Below are 12,481 nucleotides of genomic sequence, written 5' to 3'. Positions count from 1 at the left end.
GTGGCTGTGACCACTGGTCACTTGCATGATGAACACCCAGTGAAAGTAATTGCTGCTATGCAATTAATACAGGTCTATAATTATAATAATAGTAGAATGTTAAAATATTTCCCAGCTGCTTCAGGGAGAGAGGGGGGTGCTAAGTGTTGTTTTGTGAGGGCCTTTTAATTTGTGCAGTTCTTTCACCTTTCAGCCCATTTCTCCTTTAGTTTCATAAACACTTTGTCTTTACCAGGCATAGGTTATGAACTGTCTTTGTACCACTTTAAGCATGCTGAGATATTAATTACTGATTTCATGTTCTACCTGTTAATTGGACATCAGTTTGCAAAGGTGGGCATGAAAAGGAAATTTCAAGCTGCAGTGAAGGGTTGCATTGATAAAATTTGCACTTGGGATCAAGAATGGAAGGAGAATTTCATCTGTGATGGTGCCATGTCACTTACTACTCATGACTCAAAATCAGTAAATGAAACTCTTGCAGCTTATTTGCCAATGAGAGATTAACTTGGTGTAATTATGGATGTTTTGTAATAGTATTGCACTGGAAGTAATGGAAAATGTTCTTTGTTTTCCTCCATTAAGTCTTCTTTCCAAATAAAGAAATTAGTAAATCAGTAGCATAAGCTTGAGAGTGTAGTTTCCAAACATACACTTTTTAAAATGGAATGTTGATGTGCTTTGTTATTTTAGGAGATGCTGAAGAAGTGCCACTTATGTATGGAATCAATTGTTCAAGCCAAAGATAGACAGGCTGCTGAAGCCAACAAAAATGCAAGCATTCTTTTAGAGGAATTGGACTTGGAGAAGGCAAGTTAACGGTTTGGAGTTGGGAATATTTTTTTTTAATAAGGTTACAGTTTCACATTCCTTCAAGACCAGTAGATCTGTGAATGTCCATACTGGACTAGGAGTATGTGAAATCAATATAGTTGGAGCATCTAGTTGTCCAGGTTACCTTTGTACCTTCATTTCTGACTTTTACTAAGAGACACTGGGTTAAGATACTCTGATGTGACTATATTTCCTCTCTGTAAAATCCAAAAAAGGATTTTGAAGTACTTTTTGTTGTTGTTGTTGTTCAGTATACAATAGGTGAGCATTTTGCAGTCATGTTGGTATGCAATTGGAGGTCTAAATTTAAATCCCATTTCGTGTCTTAAATAAAACAAAATATGTGGATAATATTCCTTGAAACCATAGTGTTGTAGAAGAGATGTTATTTAAAAAAAAAAACAACTAAGTAGAAGTGTAGCGTCAAATTAGTGCATGTTTTATATCCAACCTAGCTAAAAACGTGGCACATCCTAACCTTTGAAAGAGAAATGAGTGTGTTGGGGCAGTACTGCTAAGTCAAACATGGTAGTCTTAGAATCCTGAAAACATGTACTGGAAAACTCATTTAAGATGGTGCCCTCTATTTCTGCATCAGCCTTCTGCTAACATGGGTAAACAATCTGTTTGGAAGAAGTAAATGTGAAAATATAGCTCAGAGAATTTAGCTGACTTTGTAAATGTGTTAGTCTAAAATGCAAGTTTTGCTTCTCAGGAAATGGAAAGGATTTGCCTTTTTTGAAATGCATGGAGCACATATTGTAATGTGTTTTAATTTTAGCTGCGGGAAGAAAGTAGGAGATTGGCTTTGGCTGCTAAAAGAGAGAAAAGAAAGGAAAAACGGAGGAAGAAAAAAGAAGAACAAAGAAGAAAATTGGAAGAAATTGAAGCAAAAAGTAAAGAGAATTTTGAACTTCAAGCTGCTCAGGAGAAAGAGAAGCTGAAAGCTGAAGGTGATTTCAGTCACTTGCCTTATTTGTGAAACGTGCCAATGAGTTTTTATTTCCAGTCTTCCTGTGGCTTTTCTTGTCAAAACTTGAGTATAGTTATCTTTGTGACCTGCTGAGCTTTTAGTGGTTTACCTTGTCTTATTATCACTTTTGCGTCTTGTTACGGCTAAGGATTGCTGACAGTAGGTTCGGTTCAGTGAGACTTCAGGTTAACTTCACCACAGGAAATGTTTTCGCATGTTTTTACTTCCAGGTCCTATAAAACTGAAAACCAATTTTTTTTGCTCACAAACAGAATGATAATCTTGATCCAGTAAAAAAAAAAACACCTGGCAACCACAAAATTCTAAATGTGTTGTCTTGTCTATCCAAATATTGGCTGTTCTGTATCTTGTGGTGTTGAACTGCATCTTCCTTGGTGTGCTAATGGTTTTCTCTGACTGTCAGGTTGTACTGATACACTTCATATACTTGTTATTCCATTAATTGCTTTTGTCTCTGTCTTTCCATGTCTGAATTTGGTTTCACTCTTAATGAATTTCTGCTGTGTTTATTCCAAGATCAGAATGAGATTCTAGATAAGTTAGAGTAAACAAGGCAAGAAGCTCAATGATATGATATGTTTAGTAGTTGTACAGATACCAGCTTTGTTAGAGATTCTGCTTGATTCTTGGAGTATTTTGAAGTTGTTTGTGCAACATTTAACTTGATAAATGTTATTTGGAGCACAAAACCTTACAAGGTTTCTTGAAGTAGCTAAATTAGTACTGTTTTTTATTCTTCCACCAGATGATCCAGAGGTCCCAATGGAGCCTCCCAGTGCTACCACTACAACCACCATAGGTATATCTGCAACTTGGACAACTTTAGCAGGTTCTCATGGGAAAAGGAATAATACCATCACCACAACAAGCTCCAAAAGGAAAAACAGGAAAAACAAAGTAGCCCCTGATAATGTTCAGATCATATTTGATGACCAGCTCCCAATTTCTTATAACCAACCAGAAAAAGTAAATGGTGAATCTAAGAGCAGCAGTACTAGTGAAAGTGGTGATAGTGACAACATGAGGATTTCTAGCTGTAGCGACGAAAGCAGCAATAGCAACAGCAGCCACAAAAGTGACAATCATTCTTCCACAGCCGCTACTAACACACAGAGCAACAAAAAGCAGCCATCGGTTCTTGTTACTTGTCCAAAGGATGAGAGGAAAGCAGTTACTGGCAAATCATCCATAAAGTAAGTTGCTGTAGCACCATGTGCCTATTTAAAGTGGTTGTTGCACTACATTTGGGATCTACACCATTACCTGTATAGACCTATGTATTTAAATCAGTTTTTAGGAAGTGGGTGAAGCCATAGTGGTGTGTGAGGAGTGTAATAAAGGTGTATAATAATTATTGAAATTTAACATGAACTAAGTAGTAGATTCTGAAGCAAGACTCATTGTCATGGATCTGAAATGTAGAGAATTGTTAGGTTATTCAAAAATGCAGACATTTCAATTCATGCCACCTCTTAGTGTAGTGCTTCTGAGCTTTGTGGTAGTTATTTTGCTTTGTGCTATCTTGCCCAAGGCTGCTCAGGGTTTCACTTAAAAAGTTTTGAGCTGGAGACAGTCTGGAAGTACTCTCCTGCCTTTTTAAGAGCTACAACTGTATTAGTATAATTTACAGAACTAATTAGAGAGCTTTGCTAGCTCTGGAATGCAAACCGGTTTGGATATACAAATCAGATATGCTCAAGATTTTTAACTGCTAGTGAGAAGTACTTATTCCCAGATATGGTGTACCATTTCATTCTCTGTGTGGGTATTGTGAGAACGCAAGGTCTTAACACGGAGAACTTGCTGTTCACTGCACCATGCTGTTTTGATGGAAGGTATCTTTAGTAGTAGGAATTTCTTCCTTGTCAATTCCAGCTCTTGGAATACAAATACCATTTTAGCCTTCATAAGCAGTTGCTGTTTTGTAGCGGGTGTTCTGCTGACACCACAGGTTAACACTTTACTGAAAGGTTTCTGGGGACCAGAGGTGTGATAATCACTTAATTTTAACTCCATGTTGTTATTAACGTGGCTTGTGCATTTTGATTTTTTTGTTTGTTTGATGTGCTAGAAGAGGAAATAGTTTGACAGGCTTCAGACTGGGTCTAGTGAAAGTCATTCTTGAGGTTTTCATTGTTAGTCTGCATTTTAATAGAAATTAATTTCTTTTAAAGGTTGTCTGAAGTGATCAGTGAAGTGACAAGTAATTCTTTGTCTACTTGCACAAAATCTGGTCCTTCCCCCCTTTCTTCTCCAAATGGAAAGCTTACCATTGCTAGCCCTAAACGTGGACAAAAAAGGGAAGAAGGATGGAAGGAAGTTGTAAGAAGGTAAGCTAAACTTTTCCCTAATTTCTTCCTTGCCTTCTTTTTGGCTAATCTGCCCCTTACTTCTTGCCATTTGAAGCATTTCTTAGCTAGTGTTGTTCCTTTTTTTCTATAGATCCAAGAAGGTTTCTGTTCCATCAACTGTCATTTCCAGAGTCATTGGCAGAGGAGGATGTAATATCAATGCCATACGTGAATGCACGGGAGCACACATAGACATTGACAAACAGAAGGACAAAACTGGAGATAGAATAATAACAATAAGGTAAGCTGACCATTATATTTGGTCATTCTTCTGAGGAACTTTTTTGTTGCGAAACTTGCTTATCTGTTTAGATAAATCTGTTCAACATGGATGGTTCCTTGACAGATGCAGATGCTGTTTCTGGACAGGGAAGACAAATAAGGTAGCAGAAACAGAGATGAACTATTTAGACAGTTCAGTTTTTAACTAGACGGCGTTCTTTGGGTTAGAGTACTCAATTTTAGTTTCTTAAATAGCGATCAGCAACAAAAAAAGAAAGGCAGCCTCTTTCCTCTTTTTTTTTTTTTTTTTTTTTTTTGCTATCAGCATGACAGAAAGGTTGCCTGGATCTTGTTCTTGAGGTACTTCATTGTGTATAGGTGTTTAAAATTCACTTTTCTTTTCCTCTCCTTCTGTTCTTCAGGGGTGGCACAGAATCAACAAGACAGGCCACACAGTTGATTAATGCTCTGATTAAGGATCCAGATAAAGAAATTGATGAACTTATTCCAAAGAACCGCTTGAAAAGTTCATCTGCAAACTCCAAAATAGGGTCATCAACACCTGCCGCCACTACAGCTGCTAACAGTTCTCTTGTGGGAATCAAAGTGACCACAGTAGCTGCTTCATCAACATCTCAAACTGCCTCTGCACTCACCGTGCCTGCAATTTCTTCAGCATCTAATCACAAAACCATTAAGAATCCAGTGAATAACGTGCGACCTGGTTTCCAAGTCTCTCTTCCATTAGCATATCCTCCTCCGCAGTTTGCACATGCTTTACTCGCTGCTCAGACTTTCCAGCAAATCCGTCCGCCTCGGTTGCCCATGACGCACTTTGGAGGTACTTTCCCACCAGCTCAGTCCACATGGGGTCCGTTTCCTGTTAGGCCATTGAGCCCTGCAAGAGCTACCAATTCGCCTAAACCTCACATGGTGCCTCGCCATAACAGTCAGAACAGCAGTGGTTCTCAGGTGAATTCAGCAAGTTCTTTGACAACTAGTCCAACAGCTACAACAAGTTCAGTGGCTTCTACTGTGCCTGGTTCTTCTGCAAACGGCAGTCCAAGTTCACCTTCAGTCAGAAGGCAGCTTTTTGTTACTGTTGTGAAGACGTCAAATGCCACGACGACCACGGTGACGACCACAGCAAGTAACACCAGCACAGCGGCTACGAATGCCACATATCCAATTTCTACTGCCAAAGAACACTACCCTGCATCTTCCCCATCATCGCCTTCTCCTCCGGCACAGCCAGCAGGCGTTTCTAGAAGCAGTCCTTCAGACTGTGCAGCAACCTCTCCAAATAAAGGTGCACCTTCATCTGATCAGGAAGTGGGTAGTCCGCCAGCAGTAGAAGCGAGCAGCTCGACCAGCACTAGGCAGCCCAGTACAGGTTCTGGGAGTTCTTCTGTGCACCCTGCTCATCAGCAGCCTCCGGGAGCTCCTCTGCAAGAAGCGAGACCCCCACTTCAGCAACCTCAGGTTCCTGCACCAGATCCTCGAATGGTTGTGCCTCCAAATTTAGCAGTGACAAGCTCATCTGCTCCTGTGGCAGGTCCAACAAATGCCCCAATGACCTATCCCATGTCTCAGACATCAATGGGGTCTTCTCAGCCTGCAGCTAAGATGGAAACCCCTGCCATCAGACCGCCTGTCCACGGAACTGGCAGCGTCCATAAGAATCCAGCTCCTGTGCAAAATTCTTCTGTTGCAGTCCTCAACGTTAATCATATCAAAAGACCCCCCAGCGTTCCTTCTTCAGTGCAGCTTCCTTCTACCTTAAGTACACAAAGTGCTTCTCAGAATTCAGCCCATCCAGCAAACAAGTCCATGGGTAACAATTTCAGTGCTACTTTACCATTTGGGCCCTTTAGCACATTGTTTGAAAACAATCCTACATCTGCTCATGCCTTCTGGGGTGGTTCTGTCGTTTCATCTCAGACAACTCCAGAGTCTATGCTATCAGGAAAGTCTTCATTTTTGCCAAATTCAGAGCCTTTACATCAGTCTGATACTTCCAAAGCCCCAGGTTTTAGGCCCCCGTTACAGAGGCCAGCTCCAAGTCCCTCAGGTAAGTCTGACTTGCTATGCATGGTCATTTTCTTCTAATAATTGCTGCATGTTTTTGTGTTGAAGGCTAAACTATTTTCTACCGCAGCTTTTGTGATCAGTCACAGTAATGTCTGCCCTGCAGTGAAAGCGTGCTCTAACACTATTATTCTTGTTTCTGTAAGTTTAGTAAGCTCATCCTTAAGTGACCCCTGTCAAATTCATACCTATTAGCAGCTGGTGAGCTTAATAGAAGTGAAGCTGTATTCTTTTTGCCATTCCACTGCATTACAGTAACTGAGATAACAAAGCACTTCACAGTTGCTTTCACTTCTGTACCACAAGCTAATACCTATTCCAGTTTTTGATAACTTGCTACTTGTTCTTAGACTACAGAAAAATGTATACCCTCTTCAAAGTGTTAGGATAAAAATATCTGTGTTCTAATGTGGACTTAATGAGAGGTGTATCTTAAATACTAAATTCAGGTAAAAAAAGAAAACTAATTATGAGGACTTGCTGAATAGCGTACAAAGATTTTTAGCCTTCAGCACATATAGAAGCAGAGGTTGTCACAGAACTTGTTCTGTAGCTCCCAGAAAGTACATATCAAGCAGTTCTTACCATCTGTGCTTGTTTTACTAGAATCTCTCTGTTGGCAATGCAGCTTAATTCATGAATCGAGAAATTACACAGCTAGTTTTCCAGACTCTGTAAATATCATGATGTTAAATAGTTGCTGAGGTGTGTTCTAACCACAGTTATACCATGATCTGCTCTGCACAGTTTCTGAAGCCTGCAGATGCAGTAGGTGAAGATGGAAGTGTCTACAGTGTCAGGAAGTGTCATGATAAGAAAGTAGCCCCTCAAAGCCTAAAGAACCTGTCTGAAAAAAGAAATTGGGCCTTCATAAAGGATGGTGCAAAGGAGGCTGATACTGAACTGATACTGAACTGTTTTATTCTTCTGCCACTTAGCTAGAGGAAGTCATTCACTAGTATGACTAAAAATAATTTTGAAATAGTTTTGTAAATAAGAATAATATTCAGGTATCACAGCAGTTGAACATTAAGCTTTCTTAATGCTGTTTGAATCTTAAAATTTTAGATTGAGTTTTCCATTTCTTCTTTGAAGAGAATATTAAGGGGTAAATAATGTCTATAATCTGGATACCTCAGCTAGAAAGGGCTCTTGCAGAATTGCTGCCACTTGGTCATTTTGTCATTCTTTTGCAAGCGGAAACGTATTCCTGAGTTTGAAAAACAACACTTCAATCTTAATGTATATAAAAGATGTGTATATATACATACTCTTGTTTTCTAGCAACACAAAATGTGTATGATAAACCTTCAAATTGTCAGTATTTTTTCAGCTTTCCCCTGTATAAAATCCTGGTTTCTAAACCTACGAAATTTAAGTTGCAGTAAAATGACTAGTTATCCTTCTGATGTTGTCTGTATCGGGATATGCATTCTGTTCCTTAATTTATTCCCTTTTAAGGTATCTGTATGATAACGTGAATCATTTGTGATGTATGTGCTGCAGAATTGCTGGCTGCATATTGTTACGACTTAGAAAGCATGGAGCTTAAGAATTTCAATTATCTTGAAAATAATATGAGAAAATCGTGACTGGTTGGATATAAGTTTTCCTTTTTCCCTTAAATGGGAGATCTTTTTATCTGGCAATAATGGGAGTTGCTTCTGCCAATTTCTCTTTTAGGTATTGTCAGTATGGATTCACCCTATGCTCCTGTAACACCTTCATCTACACACCTGGGTAACTTTGCCTCAAACCTTTCTGGAGGTCAGATATATGCACCTGGGGCACCTCTTGGTGGAGCACCTGCAGCTGCTAATTTTAACAGACAGCATTTTTCCCCACTTAGTTTATTGCCTCCATGTTCATCAGCATCAAATGGTGAGTTCTACTCAGCTGGAAGCAGTTGAGAAGCTATTGTATTTAAAAAAAAAACAAAAAAAAAAGGCAGCCTTGTGTTACCTGTCACTACTACTTATTAATAGCCTACCTATTTTAGGAAGGCTTTTTTAGCAGCTGTGATTTTTCTGATGCTATTGAAGTTGCTTATTCTTGTTGCCAATAGCCCTGGAATGCTAATGTATGTGATTATTTGAAGTGTAAGTAGTGTAAATTCTGTAATGATATTTTACTAAAGCCAGTTCTGCGGATAAGCTGATATTTTTGATGCTGTTAAAACAAAACTGTATAATGTGTTTCAAGGGAGGCTGCTTACGGCAAGGTCTGGTACCTTCTTCTGCCTATGCAGCAGAGTTCTTGGGCAGAAAAAAAATTCTATTGAATGCCAACTTATTCAGGGAACAAGTTAATCTGTTTTAGTAGAGAATATAAAAACAAAACAAAAAAAAAACAACAATCAGCATCTCAAGATTAAAAACAAAAAGCGAATTGCAGCTATGCTTTTGAATGTAATCCTCAAATCCTCTTTCGTTGATGTACAATAATGGTTAGTTTAAATTTTGAGCAGTCTGTTGCAGTGCATGTCTACTATCTGATAGGGCTAATGGGATAGGATAGTACTCGTTTCGTGTAAGAATTGAAATGGATGATGAATGTCTCTGTGATACGTTGGTAAAACTGTTAAAATTACATTGAACTATCTGCTGTATGAACATAGCACTAATAAGCTATCCATTTGCATTTTTGATTTATACTTTGCCGTTAAAGGATAGGTGTGTAGTGATGGGGTTGAGGGTCTGGCTGTTATTAAATATACTTATTGCTTTTCTGTAGAATCTCCTGCTCAGTCGGTGTCTTCTGGAGTAAGAACACAGTCTCCCACCCCCTCAGCAGTGTCCTTGGGATCAGAAAAATCCAGTAATGTTTCTCAGGACAGAAAAGTTCCTGTTCCGATTGGGACTGAACGGTCTGCACGTATTAGACAAACTGGAACTTCTACTCCATCTGTTATTGGGAGCAACTTAGCTGCTCCAGTGGGACATAGTGGTATCTGGTCCTTCGAAGGTATAGGTGGCAATCAAGGTATGTAATGTAAACAGAAATCCATGCGCTTCCAGTTTACACCAATCCTGTCTTTTTCTGTGCTTCCTTTGAAGCTGAAAAATGATGCAGAAGTGTGTCTCAAAGATGCTCTTTTTCTAAGGGAGTTGAGGAAGGATTTGTATTATTTGCTATGTAATCCATTTGCTCTATCAAGGTCACAGTAAATATTCTTGTTTTGAAACACCCTGGCTGTGAAGGCTTTTTACTCAGACAGACATAACAAAGGAGGTAAGACTGTGTGTTGTACAGGGATGAGTTGATAGGAGGATTCAATTTATTTAGGAAGAGGGGAAGATGAAAGTATGTGTTCCTTATTTTGTCCAGTCGCACTGTTTGCCTTTTACTGACATAAGTCTCTAGATTGTACTGCAGGCTCATGGAATTCAGTATTTCAGAATTTATTCAAAATTTACATTATATTGGGACAGGTTTTTTCAGCAAATAGAACTCTTAGCTGCAATTTGTGAGACTGCTTTGTGTTTTTTGTTGTGTTTTTTTTTTTTTTTATGTTATTGGATTATTTTTTCCCTTCATTATCTGCACTAAAATGGATTTGCTGTGAGATCATACTGGGTTACTCAGGCCTTTATTCAGTCTCATCTTGGAAACCTCCCTCCTAGGGTAAAAAACAAACTAACAAACTCTGAACAACCTGTTCCACTGTTTAACTGAGCAGTCAAAACATCTCTTAGGGTTTTGGTGGGGTGACAGTGAACGTTCCTCTCGTTTTTTCCCTAAGTGCATAATAGGGCTTATCCAGAGCTTTATTTCTTTAATGTTTGCCTCATCTGTGTAGTGATATGCTAGCCATCATTAAGACTTCTGGAATTGAACATTTTTACTTGCATCCTCAAATCGCAGCAGTTTCCCTTTGTCACTTTGCTTTTGTAATATTACTGTATTTTTACTTTGTGAGGTAACTTCAGTGCTTGGTTTTCAGCTTAGAATAGAATTGACTCTTACTGAGAATTAGTTTCAGAAATATTTCTAAGGCTTTGAAAAATACTGACTTGCTGGATGTCTGAGACATGTACTAATAGTGCTAAGTTGCCTCTAATGAATCCACGTGGTTACAACATAAGCAGACATATAGGTGGTCATTCTATGCTTTTGCTTATCATAAGAACTTCTGCCTGAGTTCATGGGGGAAAGAAATTTGTGAAAGAATGATAACAAAGTTCTGTGTTCTAAGTTGGAATGAAGTTCTGTGCAGGTGGATATGTGGGAACTATAAACTGAGCAAATGTCACTTGTATAAATGTTACAGTGTACAAATGTTAGTACTGGTAAGCATCATGAGTGGGTGTTAAGTATAATGTTGTTTCTGTGTTGGTCTGTTAGATAAAGTGGACTGGTGTCATAGTGGAATGGGGAGCCACATGATCCACAGGCCCATGTCTGATCCAGGTGTGTTTTCACACCAAGCCATGGAAAGAGACAGCACGGGAATCATAACGCCTTCTGGTACATTCCATCAGCCCGTTCCTGCAGGATACATGGACTTCCCAAAAGTTGGGGTAATGACCTTCTTGTTATTGATATGTGCTGTACCACTTGATTTTTTTCTACATCTGTGTGTCTTGCAGATAGAGAACATGAGATACTGCTTGCTGGGCATCTCAGCATCTGTGAGCAGTATTGCAGAATCCTAGATCTAGCAAAATATCATATGCCCATGATGTAATAAAGATTATTCCTAAATTAAGGCTGCTTCTTGCTACTTTAAGACAGAATGTCTTTTAATGTTGAGTCCCCTTTTGTATGTTTAATAGGAGTAGTGTTTGTGAATACATACTGATGCTTATTTTTTTTCCTCTCTCATAAGGGTATGCCTTTCTCTGTGTATGGGAATGCAATGATTCCTCCAGTAGCCCCCATCACAGATGGTACTGGGGGCCCAATATTTAATGGGCCTCATGCTGCTGACCCATCTTGGAACTCTCTAATAAAGATGGTTTCAAATTCCACAGAAAATAACGGGCCTCAGACGGTAATGTTTTTTATTCTTATGTTTGCAGTGTTGTTCTAGCTTAAGAAACCATGTGGTGAAGATGCAAGATCCTAGCTGTAGAAAGTTTAAAAAAATGTCTCTCCTTTTTGCTTGTTTCTTAAGGTTTTTTTGCTTATTCCTTTCTACCTCTCCCCACAGTACAGACATAAAGACAATCCGTAAACATTAGTTGTCTATCCAAAATTAATAGAAAAAATAGCATCAGTAAGTTAATGCAGTTTAAAGAAGTGTACTTGAGAATTAGGATGTTTGGTTCCAGCTGAGTCTATTCAATTGGAGTAGGCACCTGGTTAATTACTGCAGATGAGCTGCTTTGTGTTGTAGGCAAGACCTTATCGTTGGTAGTTCTTACACTAAATTCCATGTTTATTCTTAATTACACACTGATTTCTGTCATACTGACAGATACATGAGCAAAATACAGCCAACTGTTGGTCCTCAAGAAGTGGCTCTACTTTATTATACTTGAGTTTTCCTGGAGTTTATCTTACTGGTATGTTTTGGGAAAGAACAGTTGAAGGTGACAGATTCAATTTCTCAGTGTTCTGAACTTTTATGAGGTAAAGAGGAAGGATAGCCTTTCACTCTGAAAGCTGATGTCTCATCTGAACTGCAGCAGCAAAAAACATGATGAAAATAAATCCACGTAGCTTATTGGTGACTGCTGTGTTTTCTGATGTAGTTCAGTGTGGTGGAAAATAAGCACTGCAATGTAGTTTTGATTTCTGAAATACTACGAGTAGAAACTCTTTGTATGTGGTACTAAGTTAAGCTATCTCTTTCAGGTGTGGACTGGAACTTGGACACCTCATATGAACAGTGTGCATATGAACCAACTTGGCTGAGTGGGATCAACGTGCTAGACTTGAGATTCCTTTTTCCAGAGGAAAATAAAAATGGCAGAAACAGTTTATGTGCTCCCAGATCATTCTACTGATGTGCTTGACTGAAGTGTGTAGGCTTTTTGCAGAAGAACTT

The 12,481-nt window shown here is 38.9% G+C and overlaps 1 protein-coding gene across 1 annotated transcript in view; it reads left to right on the top strand.

Moving 5' to 3' along the window:
* ANKRD17 (ankyrin repeat domain 17) overlaps window positions 1–12,348 on the top strand; it is a gene marked incomplete at both ends in the record, with an annotated part of 63,884 nt that extends 51,536 nt beyond the window's left edge. The window contains 11 exons of the mRNA XM_079534530.1: window positions 694–810; window positions 1,616–1,787; window positions 2,574–3,021; window positions 4,003–4,158; window positions 4,271–4,420; window positions 4,824–6,472; window positions 8,173–8,370; window positions 9,223–9,471; window positions 10,834–11,009; window positions 11,318–11,482; window positions 12,289–12,348. Coding sequence (XP_079390656.1) covers window positions 694–810; window positions 1,616–1,787; window positions 2,574–3,021; window positions 4,003–4,158; window positions 4,271–4,420; window positions 4,824–6,472; window positions 8,173–8,370; window positions 9,223–9,471; window positions 10,834–11,009; window positions 11,318–11,482; window positions 12,289–12,348 — 3,540 coding nt within the window. The remainder of the gene's footprint in view (window positions 1–693; window positions 811–1,615; window positions 1,788–2,573; window positions 3,022–4,002; window positions 4,159–4,270; window positions 4,421–4,823; window positions 6,473–8,172; window positions 8,371–9,222; window positions 9,472–10,833; window positions 11,010–11,317; window positions 11,483–12,288) is intronic.
* Between the last annotated feature and the right edge of the window lie 133 nt (window positions 12,349–12,481).

Source organism: Tetrao urogallus (genome assembly GCF_951394365.1).
Source record: "Tetrao urogallus genome assembly, chromosome: 4".
In the NCBI taxonomy this organism is placed as follows: Eukaryota; Metazoa; Chordata; class Aves; order Galliformes; family Phasianidae; genus Tetrao; species Tetrao urogallus.
This window is presented reverse-complemented; position numbering and strand designations above follow the sequence as displayed.